At 43.2% G+C, this 27,500-nt stretch overlaps 1 protein-coding gene across 1 annotated transcript in view; it reads right to left on the reverse strand.

Moving 5' to 3' along the window:
• The window catches only part of ush1c (Usher syndrome 1C), a gene marked incomplete at both ends in the record, with an annotated part of 27,538 nt that extends 933 nt beyond the window's left edge, over nt 1-26,605 (reverse strand). The window contains 24 exon segments of the mRNA XM_079258140.1: nt 30-129; nt 2,068-2,121; nt 3,455-3,496; nt 4,277-4,342; nt 5,673-5,801; nt 5,889-5,942; nt 6,354-6,524; nt 6,526-7,017; nt 14,734-14,850; nt 14,985-15,149; nt 15,333-15,382; nt 15,948-16,096; nt 16,186-16,251; nt 17,742-17,884; nt 19,937-19,993; nt 21,353-21,412; nt 21,507-21,695; nt 21,784-21,841; nt 21,923-21,947; nt 22,037-22,145; nt 23,824-23,962; nt 24,050-24,193; nt 26,326-26,393; nt 26,540-26,605. Coding sequence (XP_079114266.1) covers nt 30-129; nt 2,068-2,121; nt 3,455-3,496; nt 4,277-4,342; nt 5,673-5,801; nt 5,889-5,942; nt 6,354-6,524; nt 6,526-7,017; nt 14,734-14,850; nt 14,985-15,149; nt 15,333-15,382; nt 15,948-16,096; nt 16,186-16,251; nt 17,742-17,884; nt 19,937-19,993; nt 21,353-21,412; nt 21,507-21,695; nt 21,784-21,841; nt 21,923-21,947; nt 22,037-22,145; nt 23,824-23,962; nt 24,050-24,193; nt 26,326-26,393; nt 26,540-26,605 — 2,713 coding nt within the window.
• Nucleotides 26,606-27,500: the final 895 nt, after the last annotated feature.

Below are 27,500 nucleotides of genomic sequence, written 5' to 3' on the forward strand. Positions count from 1 at the left end.
TAAGAATCTAGAGGTTAAAGGGGAACAACCGTGCTTATCTGCAGCGCCGCCTTCATAGACTGAAGAGACGACCAGCTTTCCCAGTGGAGAGTCTGCTCCCCCCTCCAGAGCCAGGTCAAGCTGTCCGGACTGAAACATCACAGACAAGAAGATCATTTCAGCCTTGTGCTACGGAAACCCGTTCCTGCCACTCAGAAACTCAACATAGTAACAAACTAACTAACTAAATGTCATAATTATGACTTTGAAAGTCATGATCAGGAGATTCAAAGTAATTATTACAAAAGTTATTATGAGAATTAATTTATATTAGAATTGATTCTGACTTTATATCTTATAATCACAAACTTTTATCTTATCATCTGTCTTATAATGACTTTCTATCAAGAAATAATGACTTATAATAATGGTGTCTCGTGTTATAATTATCACTTCAAAAATCATAATGATGACTTTTGTTCATAATTTTAATTTACAAGCGGCGGTAATAGTCTTCTACAGGTACATCTCAGAAAGTTAGAATATTGTGGAAAAAGTTCAGTATTTTTTGTCACTAATTTCAGAATGTGAAAATGATATATTTTATAGATTCATTATGCATAGAGCGAAACATTTCAAGTATTCAATCCTTGAGATGTTGATAATTGTGGCTTATAGATAATGAAAACCCAAAATGTCTCAGAAAATTAGTATATTGTGAAAAACCTCAATCTTAGAAAGTCATGGTGTCACACCCTGATCAGCTAAAATACCTGCAAAGGTATCCTAAACCTTTAAATGGTCTCTCAGTCTGGCTCAGACTGGGGTCATGGGGAAGACTGCTGACCTGACCGATGTCCAGAAGACGATCATCGACCCTCCACAGGGAGCGGAAGCCATAAAAGGTCATTTTTGGTCAAAGGTCAAGCAGAAGCTGCTTGTATCCAAATATATTAATGGAAAGCTGAGTGGAAGGAAAAGGTGCACCAGCAAAAGGCAGAACCGCAGCCTTGAGAACAAGGAAACATCCATTCAGGAATCTGGGGAGCTTCACAAGGAGTGGACTAAAGCTGGACTCATCAGGAGCCGCTACACACAGACAGATCCTAGACATGGGCTACAAATGTCCCATTCCTCGTGTCAAGCCACTCCTGAACCAGAGACAACGACGGAAGCATCTCACCTGGACTAAGGAGGAAAAGGACTGGACTGTTTATCAGATGGAAGCAGATTCTGCATTTCATGTGGAAACCAAGGTCCCAGAGTCTGGAGGAAGAGTGGAGAGGCACAGAATCCATGTTGCTGGAAGTCCAGAGTGAAGTTTCCACAGTCAGTGATGGTTTGGGAGCCATGTCATCTGCTGGTGTTGGTTCACTGTGTTTTCTGAAGTCCACAGTCAACACAGCATCTACCAGGACATTTTAGAGCTCTTCATGCTTCCTTCTGCTGACAGATAAAGATTTTATTTCCCAGCAGGACTTGGCACCTGCCTACACTGCCAAAGGTACCAAAAGCTGCTTCAATGACCACGGTATTACTGTGCTGGATTGGCCAACAAACCCACCTGATCTGAACCCTGTAGAGAATCTGAGGAAGATGAGAGACACCAGACCCAACTATGTAGATGACCTGAAGGCTGTTATCAAAGCAACCTGGGCTTCTGTTACACCTGAGCAGCGCCACACTCTGATGGCTTCCATTGCCACGCCACATTGATGCAGTAATTCATGCAAAAGGAGCCTCAATCAGGTACTGAGTGCATGGAAATGAACATACTGTTCAGAAACCTGACATTTCTGTTTAAAATATCCTTTTTAAATTGATTTTATGTAATATTCTAATTTTCTGAGACATTGCATTTTGGGTTTTTATTATCTATAAGCCATAATCATCAAAATCTCAAGAAATAAATGAATCTATATAATATATGGGTTTCACATTCTGAAATGAGTGACAAAAAATACTGAACTTTTATTTATACCAATCTGATTTTCTGAGATTTACCTATATATTTTGCTGATTTAGAAGCAAGAAGATATTTATCTTGTCAAGAAACTGATTGGATTTGGAGTAAAAGACATGAATTACCTTCTTAATTCTCAGCAGTCTCACATCTCTGCCAGCTATCTGGTCTGCAGAGAACTGGTAACAATGTGAAGATAAAAACAAACAAACAAAAACCCCAAATATGATTAAGGTTGTATAATAAAACAATAAAATTACCAAAGTGGCAAGACAAAAATGGCTTCCTACTGTCTGGATATGTTGTATGTTTAAAGTGAAGACTGTTGCTCTCAAACAGATAAAAAAACACCATGAAACAATCTAAATATAAACTGGTGACATAATGATCGTTTGCAACTGATTTCAGCGAAATTCAACAACATTAAATACGTTACCGGTGCCGCAAAGCGGACAAAAATGGAGAAATCAACACACATATGTGACCATAAAGAAGTAATTATACTTAATGTAACAATGAGGAGATCACTGTAGCTTTAATTATATTTAGTCTGATGTTTTAAACCAACATCTTTGTCATGGCAAACCCAAATGAGCGTTACCAAGGCAACCAGTACCACAAACAACAAGCAGAGAGCGATTAGCATGGAAGACTACTTTTACATGTGAGCAGAATCAACCTGACATTGTTTTAATACTGAACAGAGCTGAAAAGGTTCAACACCTGCTTCCACACTGAAAGTTACACCAGTTGGATTAACTGGCTGCTTTTGGTGATAATTTAACTACTAACATTAGTTTACATGTTAATGCAGTAATTAGTTTCTTTTTTTATCTTTATGAAATGTCGTGTTCGTCTTCTTCTGTAACACAGATTTGTAGTAACACACTAATAATTAGAAATAGGGATGCACCGATACCAGCATCGCGATCAGATCAATACCAAGCGTGTGTACTTGTACTTGGTATCGATAAAAGTGTACCGACACCACAACCGATACTTCACTAGTCAAGCCAGCGCAGATGTGTTTGATGACATGCTTCGGACGTGTTTTAAAAGAAATAAATGCCTTGAATGTTAAAATGTGACATTTTTTGTTAAAAGCCAGATCTTTGTTTCAAAACCACACATTTATAGTTGTATTTAGGTAAAATGGGCCAAATCACAATCTGTAATGTTATTATATTTGTATTGCTGAGGTAACTTCAGAAAGGATGGGTCATTTATTACAACCTGATGAAATCTTATAGTTATAACAGCAGTAATAACCACAGTCACAATAATGTTCACATAAACAGATCTGGTATCGACAGATATTCAAATTTCAGGTATCGGATCGTATCTCCCAAAAAGTGGATCGGTGCATCCCTAATTAGCAACACCAGCTATGTTGTCTAACTGGTTTGCTTCCATAAACGTGTAGAATGTGTTTATATTTCTGGTTATGTCTGTGAGTCCTCAGCTTTTACTCTATTGTTCATTCTGCAGGTTAACCTATCAGGTGTACAATACCATGGAGTAGGGGTCAAAGTCTTCCACATATTTCTGGAATCCCTGAAAGAAAACCAACAAGCAGTTCATTAAAATGATCAATACATAAACAAGAAGTCAATGAGCAGAACATCTCTGTGGACCTGAGCAGAGTATCAAGAGGTCAGATGTCCTTTGACAACCAGTGCTTTGTTTAAAAGGATAAAGGAGAACCGTGCAACATTCATTCAGCTATTATTTATCTGGACAAGAGAGATTTATCACTATTATCTATTTAAATGAAAAAGGATGAAAAAAAAAGCTCTCAGAAAGAGGACACTTTTTTTTTAGTCAATTTTTCTCAGTTTCCAGCCGCTACATACACACCCATACATCATCTCTTCTTTACTTGCTGTGGTTCAATCCAGCTGCTCACATCAGTCCAATCAATATAGCTGATGTGGCATCTGGAATAATAGATTAAACTGTTGACACTTGCAAGAAAAATAATAGACAACTACTGGTCCTTAATATTTCCTTAAAAAGGCAGATGTTGAAATGTAAACCGTGTTTTATCTGTAAAAACCCAAAGCAATCACAGCAGAGACACTGCAGCAGTGTGACATGCATTTCAGCACCACACATCGTGTTCACAATCACTACTGTCTGCTCCGGATCAATAAAAGTACAGCCATGCATGAACTACTCGATGAAAAGGCAGTCATGCAGCCAACCGAAGAGGGACTTAATGAAAAAGGAGAATCTTTGCAGAGGTTACAGTCAACCATCAGCAACCCGGATGTGTAAGAATAGAGACGAAATATTAAAGATAAAGAGAAGAAAGACACTCAGATGGTGCGTTACTTGTCTCTTGTTGTTTGACTTAAAAGATGTGTTGAAAGGCACCATCCGCTTTAGCATTTCTGGAGGCTGAAACACAAAACAAGGTCACTGATTACTGATGACAATATGGAGGAACTATTCGGCAATTTTAAAGCGTGATTTCTGACAACATCTCATGTGTTGCAATTTGTTGCTGCGGTAACCGTAGTCAACGTAACATCCTTCCAGCACGGCTTCGTTTAAGATGCAGTGCATTGAGAGCAACTGGTTACTTCCAATTTTATCGTCCTTCAATCAGCTGATTATCCTTCCATTTGATCTGCAAAACATTACGTTTACACTTGTTTTGTTCAAACCTAAAAATCTTTATTATTACTATCCACAATCATTCATTTTTCCTAACCACTTAATCCAATTCAGGGTCGCAGGGAAGCTGGAGCCTATACCAGCAGTCTGTGGGTGAAAGGCAGGGTACACCCTGGACAGCTCGCCAGTCCATCGCAAGGCCACACAGATCAACAAAGTATAAATATGAAACATGTTAAATTTTTCTAAATTAGCATTAAATGATGTCTAATCTATGTTTTGTGGCCTAATTCTCAAGTTGTTTGGCTTCTCGAGCCAAAAACTAACCCTGACATAAAAAATAAACGGTAATATTGCTGTGTAATATACTTCACAACATATATAATCTGCATGTTTTAGTATTGACCATTTCAAATATAACTTTAAATCCAGACATTAGATGTATCCCAAGTGCAAACTAGAAACAGTTAATTTGTTAGCTGGGGCTTTTTTCCCTTTAACCCTGGCAAATCAGATCAATATTTTATTATCAATCTAATTTTGTTGCTGGCAAAATACCATATCCATAAATGTAAATTCTCAAACAAAAAAACCCTCTTTTTTAATCTTTACAAAAGAACTCAAACAATACCTCACAACAATAAAACATTCTAAAAACAAGAAAGCTGTTAAAACCACTGATTTGTCTGCTATTCAACATCTACTGAAAAGCATTTATTCTTTTGTACTCCATACTCTCTGATCCCGTCATTATCCCTGTTCGTGTTCTGTACTGCATTCATAGCTTGTAATGTCCAACTGTCAATAAAGTTGTGTTTGCAAAAAACAAAACAAAACAAAAAATTGTTATCTGGATCCATCTGATCCAGGTAGAGCATATCAGCGCTGCACCTGAGCATGGCTGCACTGGATGCTTGTAAAATACACAATCTGCAGTTTTATCAGAGTTTCTGACCTGATTGGAAAACACAGATTGTTTCTGTTAAACAGATGGAGAGTCTGAAGCAGAAGTTCATGCTTGAGGCTGTTGGTGGCTTAATGAGTCAAATATCTGACTGATTTATGAGCGCATTGAGCTGGAATGAAGATTGCAGAGTGCTGAGTTTCATACCAGGCCGTCGGAACGGTGGGCAGATCTGTGTGGATCTGGTCGGTTGCTCTGCGACTGGGGCAGCATGACGGGCTTCGACATGACGGCAGTCATCTGACGCCTCGGGTTGGGAGGACTCGGAGCTAATTGCTATTCATTAAAATAAGTTTCCAGGCAACAACTTTACAAGGCTCGTCACTTTGACTTCAAAAGTTTTGTTCACAAGCGGAAACTCACCAGCAGGCTGCTTGAATTGGAAATACGACTGGCATGGGAGGTATTTCTCATCACCTGCACCACAGTGGAACAGAATAAATCTTACAGCCCTCCGGCACAAACACACACGCTGCCAGAATGTCAGAGCAACACACACTCCTCTTTCATCTTACTGAGTATTTTTTTTTTTTTTTTAAATAAAAAGAAGAGCATCTGCTGCATAACCTCCACGAAAAACAAACAAAAAAGCTCACACACTACACTACACACCATGCAACACACCTCAGTTTCAGATATCAGTAGCTACCTGCAGAGTTTAGTCGGACCAACACAACATACGCCTCCGTCTCCATGCATAGAACATCCCAAAAGCAGATCTCACACACGCACACACACACACACACACGGATGCATTTAGGAGGTTTAGGAAAAAGTAAACAAGCTTCATTCGTCATGCTTCTCACATGAAAACAACACAAGTCCGACCTTCGGGCTGGAGGGGTGGGACATTTCGCTGGTGTTGGATGAGTAAATTCCCCCTCTGGGGAGGTACCCGCCGGCCTCCCATTCGCTCCTGTGCTCTGGAGGACTGGGAGGATGCTGGAGGTGATGCTGGAGTTGATGCTGGTGGTAACCGCTGTGCTGTGGGGGAGGGGGGCGGAGGGGGAGGCGGGGGTGGTGGCGGAGGAGGCGGTGGCGGAGGAGGAGGACGAGGCGCGGGCTGAGGGGATGATGGAGGCCGGGAGGACTGGGAGAGGGGAGGGTAGTGAGAAGACGGTGGGCGAGGATGTTGGGAAGGATGGGGCTGCTGGTGAGGTCTGCGCCGCTTGTTGGTTAACGTAGACGGGGACGATGGGGGTCTCCTAGCGCCGGGTGGAGAAGAAGGCCGACGTTGGGGAGACACGTGAGAGGGATGGGGGGAGTAGTTAGGGATGGTGGGGTTGAGTTTGGGTGAGGGTGGGGGGAGAGGCAAGGGAGGCGGAGGCTGGCTAGTGCTGGGCTGAGTGGGAGCGAGTTTCTTTAGAGGCCCCTTCAGGCTCTGATCCACCTCGTCCAGGTTGATGTCATCCAGATCAGTGGTGGCGAGGTGGAGCCCGCCGGCGAAACGCTTCACCTTCGGCTCGGAGGCAGGCGAGCGTGGCGGGGAGAGCTTAAAGTCACAGTGGAAAGTAACAACAGAAACAGATAAATGATTGTGTTTTCATCATCTCATTTAAGTTTCTTCTGATGAACGAACAACTTCCAACCTGCTGCTTTCTTCTTCTCTCCTTTTCATTCCTTTTCTCTGTAACTTACTTCCTGTCTGCTAAACTACTGGATGTCAAACATCCACAGCGGTTAGTTACCAACCGTTGTTATTCATCATTCATATTCATTTATATATTTTATATATTTATTTACATATTATAAATGTGATTATTTGTTGTACGGATTTTACTTTTGTGTAGTTATCACTCCAGCTCTCTCCTCATTGGGGTCCTCTTCACCAAGGGCTGCCCCTGCTCTGACTACCTGGGGGATGCTGTGGGGGCTGTCCCTGTCTGGTGGGTCGGCATCCTGCGCTGCAGCCTTACAGTTGTAGCGCGGACCCGGGTAGCCCCCATGGTGATGGCCTGGGTGGTTGTGGGTGGGGGTAGCCCTTTGTGTAGAGGCTCCCTGAGGATATCATTTCCTTATCTGGTGCACATCTGGTAAAAATGTACCTGGCCATTCATCTTCTTTTAACTGTTATAGGGCTGATAGGGTATGGGTGAGGGTGGTTGTGGGTGGTTGAAAGGGGACTATGGGTGTATGTGTGTGTATTTTATCTATTTTGATGTAAATTGTTTTATAATGTAAAGCACTTTGTGTTGTTTTTTTAAGCATGAAAAGTGCTATAGAAATAAAGTTTGATTTGATTTGATCATGATTACAGATCCAGAGGTGGAGAGTAACAAATTACTTTTACTCATGTTACTGTAATTAAGAAGGTTTTGTGAGTAATTTGTGATTGTTTGGGGGAAGGCTGTAACTCAGGAGGAAGAACAGTCATCTGTCAGCTGGAAAGTTGGGAGGTCATTCCAGGCTGTAGACACTTCTACATGCCGAAGTGTCCTGGGGCAAGACACTGAACCCCCCGCCCCCGCACCACGATGTGCCTATCGGGGTATGAGTGTGAGTGTGTGTGTGTGTGTGTGTGTGTGTGTGTGTGTGTGTGTGTGTGTGTGTGTGAAAGAATGTGGCAAGTAGTGTAAAGCACTTTGAGTGGTCTGCATGACTGGAAAATATAAGTATAAGTACAAATTTGCCTTTTAAAGTAGTTTGTGAAATGGGTAATTTTACTTTTACTCGAGTACATTTTGACTCAAGTACTTAACTTCAGTACACCGGAAACCTCGACGTTACCGAGTGAAAAATTAAATGCAGGGAAGAAACATCATCCTGAACAGGAATTATGCTGAACTTCACCGACTGTCTTTCTCTGCTGCTGATCTACTTCAGTCACATCCGATGTCCACTGAAATGAAAATGCGTGGACGTGGTTGGACGTGCGTGGACGTGGTTGGTATGTCAGTGGACATGGTTGGTATGTCCGTGGACGTGCGTGGACGTGGTTGGTATGTCCGTGGACGTGGTTGGACGTGGTTGGACGTGCGTGGACGTGGTTGGTATGTCCGTGGACGTGCGTGGACGTAGTTGGTATGTCCGTGGACGTGGTTGGACGTGGTTGGACGTGTGTGGACGTGTGTGGACGTGCGTGGACGTGTGTGGACGTGGTTTGACGTGCGTGGACGTGGTTTGACGTGTGTGGACGTGGTTGGACGTGCATGGACGTGGTTCGACGTGCGTGGACGTGTGTGGACGTGTGTGGACGTGGTTGGACGTGGTTGGACGTGGTTGGTATGTCCGTGGACGTGGTTGGACATGTGTGGACGTGGTTTGACGTGTGTGGACGTGCGTGGACGTGCGTGGACGTGCGTGGACATGGTTGGACATGTGTGGACGTGGTTGGACGTGGTTGGACGTGCGTGGACGTGGTTGGACGTGCGTGGACGTGGTTGGTATGTCCGTGGACGTGGTTGGACGTGCGTGGACGTGGTTGGACGTGGTTGGACGTGGTTGGACGTGCGTGGACGTGGTTGGTATGTCCGTGGACGTGGTTGGACGTGGTTGGACGTGCGTGGACGTGGTTGGTATGTCCGTGGACGTGCGTGGACGTAGTTGGTATGTCCGTGGACGTGGTTGGACGTGTGTGGACGTGTGTGGACGTGTGTGGACGTGCGTGGACGTGCGTGGACGTGCGTGGACGTGGTTTGACGTGTGTGGACGTGGTTGGACGTGCGTGGACGTGGTTGGACGTGCGTGGACATGGTTGGACATGTGTGGACGTGGTTGGACGTGGTTGGACGTGCGTGGACGTGCGTGGACGTGGTTGGTATGTCCGTGGACGTGGTTGGACGTGCGTGGACGTGGTTGGACGTGGCTGGACGTGCGTGGACGTGGTTGGACGTGGTTGGACGTGGTTGGACGTGCGTGGACGTGGTTGGACGTGCGTGGACGTGGTTGGACATGCGTGGACGTGGTTGGTATGTCCGTGGACGTGGTTGGACGTGGTTGGACGTGCGTGGACGTGGTTGGTATGTCCGTGGACGTGCGTGGACGTAGTTGGTATGTCTGTGGACGTGGTTGGACATGGTTGGACGTGGTTGGACGTGGTTGGACGTGTGTGGACGTGGTTCGACGTGCGTGGACGTGTGTGGACGTGGTTTGACGTGTGTGGATGTGGTTGGACGTGCGTGGACGTGGTTTGACGTGTGTGGACGTGGTTGGACGTGCGTGGACGTGGTTCGACGTGCGTGGACGTGTGTGGACGTGCGTGGACGTGGTTCGACGTGCGTGGACGTGTGTGGACGTGCGTGGACGTGGTTCGACGTGCGTGGACGTGCGTGGACGTGGTTCGACGTGCGTGGACGTGTGTGGACGTGCGTGGACGTGGTTGGACGTGGTTGGACGTGGTTGGTATGTCCGTGGACGTGGTTGGACGTGTGTGGACGTGGTTTGACGTGCGTGGACGTGGTTGGACGTGCGTGGACGTGGTTGGACATGTGTGGACGTGGTTGGACGTGGTTGGACGTGCGTGGACGTGGTTGGACGTGCGTGGACGTGGTTGGTATGTCCGTGGACGTGGTTGGACGTGCGTGGACGTGGTTGGACGTGGTTGGACGTGCGTGGACGTGGTTGGACGTGGTTGGACGTGGTAGGACGTGGTTGGACGTGCGTGGACGTGCGTGGACGTGGTTGGACGTGGTTGGACGTGGTTGGACGTGCGTGGACGTGGTTGGACGTGCGTGGACGTGGTTGGACGTGCGTGGACGTGGTTGGACGTGGTTGGACGTGGTTGGACGTGCGTGGACGTGGTTGGACGTGCGTGGACGTGCGTGGACGTGGTTGGATGTGGTTGGACGTGCGTGGACGTGGTTGGACGTGGTTGGACGTGCGTGGACGTGGTTGGTATGTCCGTGGACGTGTATGGACGTGGTTGGACGTGGTTGGACGTGCGTGGACGTGCGTGGACGTGTGTGGACGTGTGTGGACGTGGTTGGACGTGGTTGGACGTGCGTGGACGTGGTTGGACGTGCGTGGACGTGGTTGGACGTGCGTGGACGTGGTTGGACGTGGTTGGACGTGCGTGGATGTGCGTGGACGTGCGTGGACGTGGTTGGACGTGCGTGGACGTGCGTGGACGTGGTTGGATGTGGTTGGACGTGCGTGGACGTGGTTGGACGTGCGTGGACGTGGTTGGTATGTCCGTGGACGTGGTTGGACGTGGTTGGACGTGCGTGGACGTGGTTGGACGTGCGTGGACGTGCGTGGACGTGTGTGGACGTGGTTGGACGTGGTTGGACGTGCGTGGACATGGTTGGTCGTGCGTGGACGTGGTTGGACGTGCGTGGACGTGGTTGGACGTGGTTGGACGTGCGTGGACGTGGTTGGACGTGGTTGGACGTGCGTGGACGTGGTTGGACGTGCGTGGACGTGCGTGGACGTGGTTGGACGTGCGTGGACGTGGTTGGACGTGCGTGGACGTGCGTGGACGTGCGTGGACGTGGTTGGACGTGCGTGGACGTGCGTGGACGTGGTTGGACGTGCGTGGACGTGGTTGGACGTGGTTGGACGTGCGTGGATGTGCGTGGACGTGCGTGGACGTGGTTGGACGTGCGTGGACGTGCGTGGACGTGCGTGGACGTGCGTGGACGTGGTTGGATGTGGTTGGACGTGCGTGGACGTGGTTGGACGTGCGTGGACGTGGTTGGTATGTCCGTGGACGTGGTTGGACGTGGTTGGACGTGGTTGGACGTGGTTGGACGTGCGTGGACGTGGTTGGACGTGCGTGGACGTGCGTGGACGTGCGTGGACGTGGTTGGACGTGGTTGGACGTGCGTGGACATGGTTGGACGTGCGTGGACGTGGTTGGACGTGCGTGGACGTGGTTGGACGTGCGTGGACGTGGTTGGACGTGGTTGGACGTGCGTGGACGTGCGTGGACGTGGTTGGACGTGGTTGGACGTGCGTGGACGTGGTTGGACGTGCGTGGACGTGCGTGGACGTGGTTGGACGTGCGTGGACGTGCGTGGACGTGGTTGGACGTGCGTGGACGTGGTTGGACGTGCGTGGACGTGGTTGGACGTGGTTGGACGTGGTTGGACGTGCGTGGACGTGGTTGGACGTGCGTGGACGTGCGTGGACGTGCGTGGACGTGGTTGGACGTGCGTGGACGTGCGTGGACGTGGTTGGACGTGCGTGGACGTGGTTGGACGTGGTTGGACGTGCGTGGATGTGCGTGGACGTGGTTGGACGTGCGTGGACGTGGTTGGACGTGCGTGGACGTGGTTGGACGTGGTTGGACGTGCGTGGACGTGCGTGGACGTGCGTGGACGTGCGTGGACGTGGTTGGACGTGGTTGGACGTGCGTGGACGTGGTTGGACGTGCGTGGACGTGCGTGGACGTGGTTGGACGTGGTTGGACGTGCGTGGACGTGCGTGGACGTGGTTGGACGTGGTTGGACGTGGTTGGACGTGCGTGGACGTGGTTGGACGTGGTTGGACATGGTTGGACGTGCGTGGACGTGGTTGGACGTGCGTGGACGTGGTTGGACGTGGTTGGACGTGCGTGGACGTGCGTGGACGTGCGTGGACGTGCGTGGACGTGGTTGGACGTGCGTGGACGTGCGTGGACGTGGTTGGACGTGCGTGGACGTGCGTGGACGTGGTTGGACGTGCGTGGACGTGGTTGGCAGAACACGTCCACGCAGAACGTCCACGTGTTGGTCGCCCAGCAGAACACAGCATCCAGAAAATCATTGTGCCTGCTTAAATGCTGGACAAGACAAAAAAAAAAAAAAAAAAAACTTTTTGACTTTTACTTGAGTAGCTTTTTTGATGGATCATTTTTACTTGAAGAATTTGAGAAAATTAAAGATATTCATTCATTCATTCATTTTCTGAACCGCTTAATCCAATTCAGGGTTGCGGGGAAGCTGGAGCCTATCCCAGCTGGCTTTGGGCGAAGGCAGGGTACACCCGGGACAAAAAGATACTTTTACTTATTTACAATTTATCAGTACTTTTTCCACCCCTACCCAGATCAACGTTGAGGATTTAGGACTCAAGTCATGTCTTTTTAACATAAGAAAAGTTGCCAATGTTTGATGAAGGTGCTAAAAATTCATTTTGATTAAGCTACTGAGAGAAACATCTTCTGAAAGGTTATTAATTTGTTCGCAGGGGAAAATGATCCAGATGTGGCACAGCAGGCATGGTGGGTCTAAATGATTGAATCTGATTGGCTGAGATGAGAAGCGTTAACTGATGAGCAGTAATCTACAGGAAAACATCAGGTCATGCTGACATGAGCTGAATCTTGAGGAAAAAAATGAGACATGCAGCAAAATACCACATCTGAGCACAGAGAGGAAGAATTCGCTCTGAACCAGACAGAAATGCGATGGAAAGGCGTTAGAAGTGAGCCGTTTCCAGTTACAGCTGCACACATTACAAGTACCAATATGAGTAATAAACAAATCCCATTAGAGCTCACTAGTAACCAGAACATCAGACTGACTGGTTAGCTGTGTGATTTATCCTGCAGCCATCCTCTAGATCAAGTGAAGGCAACTCCGGTCCTCGGGTGCCACAGTCCTGCAAATGTTAGGAGTTTCTCTGCTGCAACACACCTGACCTAAACAACAGACTTGTGCAGAGCTTCACATCAAACTCTGCACAATTCTGCTGATTTTCCACTGATTTGAATCAGGTGTGTTGCAGCAGGGAAACTCCTAACATTTACAGGACTTTGGCACTCGAGGACCAGAGTTGCCTTCACCTGATCTAGATGCCACGCTGAAAAACTGCTTCATAAAGAAGGACAGTAAAGTCTGTTTGCCGGATTATGTGCACAGCTGCATCACCCCGCTGAACACCAGCTTCTCTCAGAGAAATGCCAAATTCTGATTTTTAATATAAAACAAGTAATAACTTTGTAGTTCATACGTTAAAGGAAGGACAGGACTGTTTGAGCAAGACACATTTTGAAAATACACAATTCAAAAGTCCAAACCCCTCCAACGCACAGAAACACGCAACGCTTCTTCACAAAGGGTCACCATATTGTGATGTAGCATGCTAGCTGATGTAGCTAACCAGGCTTCTTTACAAATGCTCCTCTGAGAGCTTGCCATTCATGCATAATGACGGGTTAAGAGGCTTAGAAAACATATCACCATCCAATCGTTTAGAGCAGGTCGGTTAAAATGAATGGATGGTGTTCAGTCCTGTCCACTCCACATGTAACGAAACTTTTTATTTTTGCTTTGACCAGTTAATTAATTAGCTGTTTGAAGAGGATTTTAAGCAATGCAGTAAAAATTATCCTGGAAAACAGATCTGTTTTTTTTTTTTTTTTTCCTTCCATCGGTAGGTTCTGTAGTATCAGAACATTTTATAAATACAGAGTAGAAGTACAAGCACAGAGTATCTGGTAATAGGAGTCGCTGCATCCTTAGTTACAGTTGTGCTCACATGTATTCATCCCCTTTCATTAAAGAAAAGGCTGAATTTACAACAGTCACTCAAATAACTGGAGAACAATAACTAAAAATTTGCAAAAATATAATTCAGTTAAATAAGACATTGTTTTTTCATTTAACTGAGTTGAAGAAAGAAAAATCAAACAAACAAACAAATGTGTCCTGGACAAATTAGAGCACTTTTCTGTTGAACAGTGGGACAAAATACCTGTCAACAGGTGCAGAAGTCTGACTGAGAGGAACAGAAAACACCTGACTGGAGCGGAAACATTAAAGGATTGTTCAACTAAATATTAGTTTGATTGATGTAATATGTAATAAATTATCTTAATTTTTTGCTTTTTAAAAAAAAAAAAATCTATTGAACCAGAATTATAAAATAATGTAAAGATTTTCATAAAATGTTTTATTTAAATGTCCTCAAAGGACCGACTTTAGTCAATTTCAGCTTATTTTACAGGCAGCTGTTTTTTTTCCTTCTTTAATGAAAGGGGATGAATAAATATGAGCACAACTGTACAACAATACAAAACAAGAAAATTAAAATTCTGTCACCTCTCAAAGTTTGATCACTTTTGTAAATGAATTTCCATCTCTTACTCCTATTAAACACTTTTTGACCTATTTTTAGGACTTGTAGGGCAGACAATGTGGAGCTGATGATGTTTTTAGTCACATTTACAGAAAAAAAATAGAATAATTTTCTATACTTTTCTAGTTTCCATTCATGTCAGCAACATGATCAGGATCAATGAATGTTGCTGCGAAGAGCTTCTAACAGAGGAGGTCTGAATATGTACCTCCGGGGATTCGTTCTCTACACATGAGATCTGCTCCAGCCGGGTCTGACACAGACGCTCCACCCAGTGCTGCACCTTCTCAGACTCCTCTAGGTCCTCCCGCTCCGTCTCTGAAACCTGGTGTGGAGGCAGAACCAGGCAGCATGAGACTGCATGAGCCAGGACATCCTACTGCAGGAATTTACTGCAAACCACAGTTTGTATAAACACACGTTTACGTCTGCTGCGAGGCCTTCAAACATCTTTCATACCTCCTGAACCAGCCGATTGATCTTAAGCTGCTTCTCTCGTTCATACATCTCCTCTTTCTCTTTGGCCAGTTTCAACTCAAACTCCATCTCCTTCTTGTTCTTTCTCTGCTCTTGCAGCGTGTCTGTGTTGGACACCTTCTTCTTTTTCTTCTTCTTCTCTCCCTTCTGACGCATCATCAAACCAGTAAAAGTAAATTATGAGGAACAGATAAACGTTTAACCCAATCTGCACAGCACAACATGCAATGACAAGCTGCATCGCAGCAACAAAACGTCGTCTCAGGCCTTGTTATTAAAGATCTAACTTTCATTTTGAACCATTCTCACACGTCAAACGGCTGACAGTACCTTGCGCAGTGATGGCAGTTTCCCCTCATACCGATAAAACCAGCCAAACGCTGAGGGTGAAGATGAACATGGAGGTGATTAACTGAATCCAAACATAGCTTAAATCTAAAAGAAGGCAAACTTCATGCAGGTTATCTCGTCCCTCTGGAAAGCAGGTTTGATAAGTAAAGCAGCTACACAACTCTGATAGAAAGTGAGTCGATTTCCTCCTGATGCATTAAAGACTGAAAATGCATCATAAGGTTTGTTCAAGATGAAAACTCAAACCTCTTTTGTACCGTGAACTTCCTACATACTGGTTGTCAAAGGAAATCTATCACTCGTCTTTGCGCCCGCTGGTCTGTACGGACATCCCCCTGTCGCGGTTGTCACGGTGACAGCCGAAACTCCAGACTCACTTGTCTGTCCTGATCATCCTCATCTTCTTCTGTCAGGGCTTCATCGACGTGGAGCAGATCGTAGGAAGCAGCACAGCACACAGCAGAGACAGGAAGAGAGGCAGAAAGCATGCAGGAAAAAAGGTAAATGGAGGAGAAAACACAGAGAACTTCAGCTTCAGAAGCAAACAAGAGGATGCAGGAATGTTCAGAAGAAGATTGTGTCACGTGGTCATACGGGAACTTTTGGCCTTTGGAGTTGGGCTGGGTTTCCTTTCCGGTGAGCGGCGCTTAGGAGAGCGGGGACTCTTGGGGCTCTTCGGCCTGTCTTTGGACCCCCAGTCCTCCTCCCACTCTCTGTTGTGTTTCCTCTCTGCAGCCTCAATCCTGCAGAGGTGGAGGATGTTTAACCCACCCTAAATCAACACTGGGTCGGCACATCTTCACTCACTAAAATCCTGGAAATAGTTGCATACTTTTCCATCTCTTTCTTATAGCGCTCCTCTTCCTCAGCAGTTTTCTGAGCGATCTCCATCTTTCTCCTGTAAAACACACAATAAACACACACATTAAACTACGGCTCCAAGCGTAAACTGGCCAGAAATATGACTTTAATAAAGGCTGTGACGATATGATTTTGTCCCGATTTGATTCGATTCCGATATTTTGGGTGCCAGTTCAAATTATATTGCAATTCTCATGATTCTTCAATGTTGCTGATTTTTGTTGAATAAAAACAACAAAAAAAAAGTATAAAACTTTATTTGCTAGTCAGTTTCTTGATTTCAACTGGGAAAAAAACAACACAGTAGCCAGACCATCATTCTGCTGCTGTGATGCCCAACAAGACAAGTAAAAAGCTCAAAAAAAACAATAAAAATGACTAAAATTGTATAATGGATTATTTTTATTTATTTCAAAAAAGAAATAGATTTTTTAACAATAAAAAAAAAAAAAATCATTAAAACTGTAGAGCAAAATATCCTGAAATTTGATTTTCCCACCCGTAACTTTAATCCAGGTTAATAACAGTGTAGCAAATATCCTGCAGAGCGTCACATACAGGCAAGTTATTCATTCCCAGAAACCACTGACATAAAGCAAAGTCAAGCCTGCTGAGATGTGAGAATAATTCAGTAGATATAAATCTACCTGGTGATGTAACAACAGAGAAATACAAGCAAAGGACCGACTTTGTACATTCTTCTTTTTGATAAGTCACTTTTGAACTAATTTAACTTGTAATAAAAAGGTTTGAAGTGATGCACAAAGGAAAAGTGAGAGTCAGATGTTTGTAGCCACGAAGTGACAAACACTCATACTGGATCCACAACACAAACAGATCATAATGTGGACGTTACCAGTGGTAGGGACTTTCTAGTGAAGCAAGAAATCAAGCAGTTGTAGATAAATCCCAGTCAGACTGCTGCGAGTCCAGCTGGCCATCGGTGTTGCTGTGTGTTTTTTGTTCCCTTATCTTTATGCAACAATCCCTTTGTTCAAATATGAGAAGCAATTGATCGCACAGCACCGTCTTGTGCACAACTTATCCAGTCCTGAATGGTTGCTAAGAAATTGGTCAAATTTCTGCAACTCTATCTGAGCAGTAGAAGAGTTAAACTCAGTATGGAAGTGCTCCTTGAAGAGCGGAGTCCTCTTTAAAGTAGAAAAGTACAAGTTTGTCAGGTCGTTCCCATGCGGAACAACAGAAAAGAGTCTGGCTACTGATTCAGCTCCACGTAGAGGTGCTAACACCAGGTGTCTGTCACTAGCAGATCGTAACCATCGAGACGGAGTGTAGCTCTGGATTGAGGAGTGAAGGTAGTCTGAGTTATTGCTTTGTAAGCCGGAAGCAAAGCTTTAAATTTGATGTTTGCAGCGATTGGAAAGGTTTGCGTAACAAAACAAGCTTTTCGAGTAAGACTAGAAAAGTAAAGTTAAACAGGTCATATAAACAATCCTGCATCCCATATGACTTCCATATGTCACCCCACACACTGGAGACAATCCATCTTGTGTCTTGTTCACTCACTGTCTCTCCTTCTCCTGCTGCTCTTTAAGGATTTTGTTGGTCTCCATCGCCACCTTCTTCTGATGCATCAGCTCCTGCCGCTCCAGCTCTCTGCGGGCCTCCGCTGCCAGACGCTCCTCATCCGTCATAAACAGCTCGCTGCCCTGAGATGGTGAAAACATCCAGACGGGATAATCAGGCAATGGCATTAGCAGGGGGGGGGTTCTTAACGAACAGGCAGGTAAGCAAGTCTTAACAGGCACTAACTGGCATCAACACCAGGAGAAGGAAGGAGAGATGACGCCTTCAAATCAAGACAGCATTTAAGAAATTTATATGGTAATAATGACAAAATACTTCATGATTTAGCTACATACTTCTGTTAGCATCCCTAAAAGCTAAAGTTTCATTTTAAATAATTAAACCGGCTTAATATTTTATTGGTGCTGAAGCTAAACAGAGTCTGCAAGTGTGCATAAAATCTACTAATCCATTTTATCCGCCAATAATCTGACACTGTTCTGAGGAGCTGCTTGGGATTTCACATGTCCATAAAGGGTCCATGTTAACGGCCCAAGATTTAGTTTAGTTTATTTAGGATCACCATTAGCTGTAGCAAGCTACAGCTCTTCTTCCTGGAGTCCGGAACAATTATAACATCAAAAAACAAAAACTTGTAAAAAGTTACAAGCACATCAGCACTTCAGTTCAATCCTGGAATACAAGCTATTTACATATTCACATCCATCTCTTTACATCCATTTTTACATGCTAAATGCATGTAATATCCATTCATGTTGCATCGTATCATATAAACTATTCATTCACAAAATTACACTTACTCATAATTGGATATAAACTATATATTTGATTATCTAGAATACAAATCTTCTAGTACACCTCTATCCACATTATCAATTTATTTATTCTAGTACACATACATTTGTATTTATTATACTTTTATCACCAAACCCTTATAATTATGATTTATATAGTTATCTGTACTTTTGAAAAATAGTCTTTTAATAATAATAGGTGACTGTTTAGCACCTCTGTGGTAATGGAGGTGCTAAATTTTTGGATTCTGCTCTGCAGAAATGGAAAAACCTACATGGAAGGACTTCATATCGGTGCTACAACGTCTGAACAGCATCAGACCCACTGATAAATGTATCAGACAGGCACCAACACAGACAGTAATAAGACAGGACCACTTGTCTGACTAGAACTCCTCATCATGTAGTCCCAGAGCAAATAACCTGCCAAGCAACTTAACCGAGGATAAATGTTGCTCCTGCAGACAGTCGGGCTGCAGAACAGGCTCAGTAATGTGATGTGTTCAAAACTAAAAGGCACATTATTCTGCAAAGGAGGCAGAAGGCTGTGCTCCTACATCCATGACAGATGGTCCCGAAACTAGATTTAACTTCCTGAAAGAGATACGTTCCCGAAGTTAATAAAGCAGATTGCATCGAAACAGCTGCTGTCATTCTGCATGCAGCATTTTTCCATCAACTGCAAAGTAAAATCACGACTTACAATGTCATCAACAACTAAATCTAACAGAATTCTTTAATTAGTAATAAGATATAAATATAGATAAGTCTGTGAATCCTTTAAATTGAAACTGTAACTTCATTCAGTTTATTTATAGAGCACTTATTTTATTTTATTTTATTTCGAACAAAAAGAAAAAAAAGACTTTTAAAAGAACAAATATTGGTTAAAGCGAACGACAAATAAAATAAGCTTCTCAAGTTTGAAAAAGGGTTTTGGAAGAAGTTGGGCACTTGTCTAGTCCAAAACCCCCTCATCAATGACACCGTAAAACAGCATGAAAAATATGATAATACACATTAAATTCCATTACAATGAAACTTAAACAGTCTATGGTCGTAATACACAAAATAATTCATAGAATTCAAATAAAATTCTTTCAAAAAATGACCCTACTGGCCTCATAACTTTTAATTATCTCATTTAAAACAATTGTCATTGCATGAAAAATAAAGAAGAGGGAAAAAAAAAACTTATGAAAATAAATTAATATTTTGAGATTTTTGTCTTCAGGTCAAATATATGCATCTCTGATGTCAAATGTTTTTTGTTTTTTTTTAAATAAGTGTTAAAGCAAAAAATATGAGTAGATTGTAAGGTGAATTGATTTTGTTATAAAATATCAAACGTCCTGTCTGGACTCAAACAGATGTACTTACGGCTCCTGTCAGAACTGTGATAGTCAGACTCCTGCTGCTCTTCAAGACTCTCACGGCCTGAAAATTTAATGACACAAAAAAGTCATTAAAAAAGTAAGATGGAAACTTGTAAACAGTGTCTCAAACAGCTATGCTTCGCAGCAGGGGTGGGAAACTCAAGTCCTTCAGGGCCGCAGTCCTGCTAGTATTCAGACTTTCCCTGCTGCAACACACTGCGCTCAAACCAACGGCAGAGATTAAAGTCAAACTCTGCACAAGTCGACTAGTAAGTCTGATAAGTATAAGTACATTGTGTGTTCAGTTACCATGGTGTGAATTATCCTCACTTCCAGGTAAATACAGAATATGATATGATCACATCCGATATGATGCAGTGCGGTGCGGTACAGTACGATATGATGCAATGCAACACAGTCTGATACAGTACAATATGACACAATACGATACAGTACAATATGATGCTGTGTGGTCTGGTACAATTCAGTACAATACAGTACAAATATCGTACGGTACGATATAATGTGATGTGATGCGGTACGATACAATACAATACGGTAAAACAATACAACACGATACAATACAATGTGAATATGATGCGATGCAGTACAATACGATACAGTATGACAAGATATGCTACAATACAATATGATATGGTACGATGCGATATGACACATTTTATTGCCCCCATAAGGAAATTTGACTCGGAGTCAAAGCCAAATTCCACTATGGGGACAATAAAGTGTAATTCTGGTGCTGATTTCTCCATCTGGATGAACAGCAATGTGAAAGTGTTTCTGCTGCTTGATGCAGGGGTTCTCAAACTTTTTAAGGCAGAACCAGCACATAAAAAACTGTGTTCATGACCCCCATCTCCACACGATGACTGAGTGATTAATACTGTGATATATCAGAAGTTTCATCCTGCAGCCATCCTCTAAATGTAAGGCAGGATAATCTTCATAAATAAGGAGGATAACGTGGTTTTTTTTTGTTTGGTTTTTTTTAGTAAATTCAGTTCAGAAAATCAGCTTCTCTGATGGAGATAATCCCAATTCAGATCTTTAATATGACATAAATGTAAACTATGTTTTCATAATAAAGGTACTAATTTCACACATTTATCTATGCTTTAATTCTTTCATTTTGATGTATTTGAACATTTTTAGGCTACACTTTTTTTTTTTAATTATCTGGCGACCCCCTGAATTTGTCTTGCGTCACATTTGGGGGTCCTGACCCCCAGTTTGAGAACCACTGGCTTAGCAAGTAGAGCGCAGAATAAACACAGGCAGGTTTTAAACATATAAAACAGATTTCCAAATGCTACTGCTGCCACTACAGAAAAGGATAAAATCGCAGTAAAACACTGTTTTTCAGCTAATATTAATAGATATACTGAAATGAAATGAGATTCACCTCTTTGTGGTCCACTGTGGTGAAATCCACCCCATTCACCTCCACAATCTGGTCTCCAACCTGCGTTTCCATGAGGGACAGGTGCAGGTGAGCACACGCAGGTTCACGAGAGAAAATATTTCACACAAACTTCCTGGCTTTTGGAAGGAATTACCTCAAGTCCGACTTCAGCAGAGAGGGAACCAGGTTTGACGTTGCTGATGTAGATACCTGGTTTCTGAGTCGGACCACTAGAGATGCTGATGCCCATTCCCTTAGTGCCCACAAGGCTGAGGAAAACCTTTTTCTCTTTTATCTCCTTCCCACCGATCGACGCCAAGCCGGCCACGCTGCTTTTCTTCTCCTGGCGGCATCACAGACGAAGAACAATGTCAAATAAAGTCCATACAGACTGCTGGGAGACGTTGTGAAGGTTAAAGTTAACCTCGTACCCCCGACTCGGACACAAACTGATCCACAAACTGCCACTTGAGGGGCTCATCTGATGAGCTGGAGCAACAGGAGACAGGAAACCCAACATGGTGACATCTGCACATCAATCAGGCGCAGCAGCAGTTTAATAAATGTTACCTTTTCACTGGGATTATGCCTACGTCTGCACAGAAAGAAAATATCACATAAATTAAAATAATTCATATTAAAAGCTCATTTTTCTCATCAATCAGGAAAATCTGTTGAACATACGGCGAACTTTGAGTGACACAATCTTCTTCGTCTTGATGAGGCTGATGACCTCCTCGTGGATGCAGGTGGAGATGGAGTACCCGTTAATGCGCACAATCTCATCGCCGACCTATAAATCAACACAGGAGGGGGTTTATGGAGGACACGTTCAGCTTCTGCACATCTGCTGAGGTCAGAGACGAGGTGTCCGTTATTCCTGTCTGTTCAACACAATCACATGTTGATTTATGAAATGTATCGCTGTTTCATCACCAAAGGGAATCAGATTAAATGTAGACACAAATCCTCAATACACCTAAAGAGGTTTTTATGAATAAAACTGAATCATGTTAAAGAGATTCATGTGAAAATGGGGACGGTATAAAAGCTTCATGTTATCAGGGCAAAACAAAGCAAATGAGGAGAAAACAGACAAACAAGCTATATTAATAAAGATTCATTTGTGTTTAGTGTAAGTGTGACCCCTTAACCCCCCCAACACACTCACCTTAACAGCTATGTGTCAAGTCAAGAGACTGAATGTACTGGAGAGAAAAATGACTTTTTTCTGTTTCTATTTCTATTTATGATGCTCATATGTCATTATTATGAATACTGTATTATTGGTTTTTCTGTTGTGCCTCCAGCACTGGTTGGGAAATTTCCTTCTCTGGTGAAAGTAAACATTAAATCTCTGATCTTATCTCAGACCAACAACTGTCTTAAAGCTAAATTCTTTGGCCAATTGTAAATCTTAAGCACTATTATGAATCAGTTTTGTTGTCAAGAGAGGATGGAACAAAAATGTTTTGACTATAATGTCTAAAATGAGCTGAATTTCACCACATACTGTACTTTGTATAGAAAAAGAAAGAAAAGCATAAAGTATGATTCACGTCATCGTGAAGAGAAACTGTTTGCTTTCACAGACTAAAGCAAACGCGAGCAGATGTCATCTTAACATCTGCTCAGATCACGGAGGTCATTAATGATTTCCTCCCATGCAGGACACACTGGGCTGTAAACCTGACTCATCATGTGACCCTGGAGCAGCTGCTGAGTTTGCAAGGCTAGTTATCAGAGCCTGGTACCTCGCTGAGCTTCTTCACTCTTACTCGTCTTCATCGTCCCTCAGGTTGGCTGCCCAGCTGTTCCAGCAGGTACCAGATACATGTTATTCCAACTCTGGAATAATCTGCCTTTGCATAGAAAGCCTGCTCCACTTTCCACCTATAAAACTCATCCTAAAACCTATTTTTACTCTCTAGTTTTCAACCTCAGCAAGACCTAAGTGATTTATTCAATCTTATTTGTTTTAATTGGTCTAATTATGTTGGATTTTAGTTGTATCATGTCATGTTTATACATAAATGTGATGTTTTTTATCTGTTTTATGTTGATTTAGTTATGTGCAGCACTTTGTTTCATCTGTGGTTGTTTTAAAACATTTAGAGGGACACCGTATAACTTCTGACCAAACATCAGCCTTAAATGAGTAATAATGGATGATTTCTGAGGTCGGTGTACAGTGCTTTGTGTTTATTGGCGCTCTGAGCAACTTTAGTTTTATTTAGCAGTACTTACATTAATCTGACAACACTGTTTCTGACTGACGCTGTGTACAAATGATGACTCTGTGCAAAGCAGGACTCCACTCTTAGAGGATTCTGCTTTGATGACTTTGGGCCACAGGCCTCAATAAAAAAAAAACTGAATCTGACACAGATTATGCGGCATGTTAGAACCTAAAATCCAAGAAAATATTTTTATCCCTTTTAACTTAAATTTGCTTCTGCCACTTTACGCACCTGAAGGCCGACATTATCAGCCTGTCCATCTTTCAAAATCTGTGAAATATAGAGCCCACAGCCAAACTCCAAGCCTCCTCTGACACTCAGACCCAGTCCATCGCGGTGTGTTCGATCCAAACGCACCTCCTTCAGCTTCCTGCAGCATCAGGGTGAAGAGGAGCCGGACTGTGAGCAACCCGGTGAAGAAAAAGCTGTGAAGATGTTCTTTTTACGCTGTACCTACCGGGACCTCTTGGGGGTGAGCAGGTCATACTCCACCTGGTGTTTGAGCGGGATGAGAGGTCTGATGGCATCGAAGAGCGGGAGGCGCTTCGGTTCGTTGATTACCAGCTTCAGGTCTCCGACCAGCACTGGTAAATCCATCGATCTGAGAGAAAATGGGGAGCAAACACTTAAACCAACCCCAGTCTTCTGCCTCTGGCAGGTACACAGTCCTAACAGACGTCATGCTGGGTAGTTTCATTTAACCATATATTATAGTGTAAATGCTATCAAATTAAATAAATAATTAAATAAATTATATAAAATTTAAAAAAATCTTTTTCTACCACTCATGACTCCTTTATTTCATATCAGTTTTCTCCTTCTTGCTTTATGACTGAAGAAGCTTCAAGCACAAATCAGAAGCAGAAGAATTCTCAGTTCTTTCCAAATCTGTTTTATTTCATTATAACCTGTAAAATAAGGTTTCCAGAACCTCAGCTGCAGAATCCTAAATGCAACACAGATGTGTTTAATGGTAGCCTAGTGGTTACAAAGGTGGTCCTGGGTCGGTCTGGAGAACTCAAGTGTCCAGACTAACAACAGGTGAGTCCATGTGAGCTCCTGAGCAAAGTCCTTCATCACTTGAATGCTCTCCAAATGTACCAAGCATTCTGTCGTGGAATTCATCTGGTGAAAAATAAATCTAGAAATCAACTGTATTCGGTTCAATTTATGGACAATGTACAGTTGTTGCGAGGGAGAGGTCTCGAGAGCTCTGCATCCCGCTCAGGGTGTTACAGCGATCTTTAGGCAGACACAAATAACCTTCGCCTGGCAGCACTGGTGAAAACAACTGCCAGCTTGAAGATAACAACAGACCTGGAACAGAACATTCAGTTTTATGCATGAACCTACAAGCTTTCTGAACTACTCTAAACTATACAGAATATATTTTGTACTACATAAAAGAACTTTAATAAAGGAGTACACATTGAAAATATGCTATGTGACAAATTTCCGCTACACTTCTTTAATGAAACTACTAGAAATGGGTAAAATGCTGAGCCTAATATTCATATCAGGATGAATAAAGTAAAAAATCTTATTATTTTATTTTTTAAGCCATCATCAGTAGTAATCTCTTCATTTTAAAGCCTTACTAATGAACTTTGAAGTCAGTTTGGCACCACCTAACAAGGCTAATTCAGCATCTGCTTTCCATCTGGTCTCTTCAGCCACTAAAGGCCAGTCTGATGTTCACAAGTGTGTTGTCTCATGATTCCTCTTTTTTTCTCTCAGATAATTATTTAAAGCTAAATGCAGATTTGACATGTTGCTCCTGGCAGCCTGCGAGTTAAAATTTTGCTTTAAAACTCAATACTAGCTCCAGTTTGATGGAAAGATAGATAAACCCATCTGCTTTTGCATCTTATCGTCTTTTTAGTCTCAAATCCTTCAAACTGTTCTTTTATAATTGAGTCACTCGTCGTAAAATGTCATTATTGGCAAGTTTTACTGATTTTACTTTACATTCTAATATCTAATTTGTTTATAGGTATTCTGCAAAAAACTCTGCTTTTTTTTATCCTTTCATACTTTGTACAAATCAACAATATTTATGAGGGGAGCGGAGGTCCTTCTGGACCACAGATGTCTTTATAAAGCTACAGTAGTCCCCTAAGATCAGTCCGTTGCAGAAACAACATGCATAAAATCATAACATCTACAAGCTGATGGAAAAGACAACGCAATCTTTTCTTTGTTACGAGTCAATGGGAGACAAAGGACAAGTCAAACAGCAACAAAAGCAGCCGAATAAAAGGTCATGTCCTCGTGGCCTTTGGGGTGAATTATTAATATGTGTCATTTTAGCCTCATTTGGAGGATGAACATAAAAAGAGTCTTTGTTGATGACTAGCCAAGCAGAGCTCAGTGGAAACTGATCAGAGGCTTAGCCGGTTAGGCCCCAGGCCTCAGATGAATTATAAGCTAGAAGAAGCACATCCAGGCTGCTTTTACACACCATGACAAAGAGATTAAACTGGACAGACATGAAAGCACATCAATGCATACCAGTAGTTTTCTGGAAAACAAAAACAATCTTAAAATTTGCTTAAATGGAAACATATAAACCGGTTGCAGGATTATAATACTTTTCATCAGTTCCTGATCAGAGTGGTGATTTTTTTTTTTAAAGTTTATATTCAACACAATAGTCATTAACAGTCTGATTATATAGAAATATGAGTGTAAAGCAACTCCAATAATGCTGAATAGTGACAGACGGTTACTCACTGGTGATACATGCGGAGAACATCGTACAGGTAATCCTTCTCAGCCTCATTTTCAATCAGCAGCTCCACCTGTAAGAAAACACAAATATCTGGTGCTATCACTCTTCAGTCAGTTAACACACACACACACACACACTGTCTCTCCTGTGGTCCTATCCACGCCACAGGAGGGGGAGTTAGCCATCTGTGTGCCGCTTCGCAGGAGTTTTACAAACCTGATGGCAGCTCAGATGCAGCAAGATGGTTTTCAGGAAACGCTTCGGCCAATCACTGATACACATTTCACACTTACAGCTCCACCAGATCTGTCCCAAACTGACTTCAAGTCAAAGAAAAGCGGAATTAAAGCTGTGCTTTGAGGTGATGAATGTCTGGACTAAAGTAACAGACTCTCCCTGCCTGATCATCAAACCGCTGGGACAGAATAAAAGGCAACACAGCTGAGGAGGCAGAAGAAGAAAAAGGTCAGTCGTGTCACCTTACATCTTAGATGGGGGTGACACCCAGCATTCACACACACATCAGTCATCTTAAACAGTCTGAGCTAAAACTCTATTATATTACAGAGTAGAAATTTCAGATTTTTTTTTTATGCTTTTCTATTATTTTATGAGATTAAAGTGACACCAGGATAGCAGAAATGGGTGTTGCAAAACTGTCTTTATTACTGTCATAAATTACTCCTGCACAGCGCGTGGAGACACATTTACCTTCGCTCACATTCTTAACCTCAGACTTTGGCACCATAAAACAAGAGAGAATATCACTCATCACTCAGACGCACATTTCCAAAAGTCTCTATCGTCATTAACAGGACGTTCCAAACTGTAAAACCTGCACAAATTTCCTAAGCAAACTGGGAAAGTAACATGGACAAAGAGAGGTTAAATCATTAGGATAATGTCCTGAAAAGAAACAATGTCCAACTGTGGAGAGTCCTTCCCTCAGCTTCTAATTAAACTGTAAATAGTCCCACATCTTCCGCTTAGCTGCTCGTATCTGACACCTTATCTAATGTTGAGCTGCCCTTTGTGAACGCAATATGGTGCCCTGCTTGTTAGCGTGCAGCACAAATGGCTGCATGGCAATCCATGTATCCTCTGGAGCAGAAAATTCTCTGAACCGATCAGGATCCCTTCTGCAGTTGTCTTTTACTCATTGTTTCCTTTACCAGAA

Source organism: Telmatherina bonti (genome assembly GCF_933228915.1).
Source record: "Telmatherina bonti genome assembly, chromosome: 2".
Lineage (NCBI taxonomy): Eukaryota > Metazoa > Chordata > Actinopteri > Atheriniformes > Telmatherinidae > Telmatherina > Telmatherina bonti.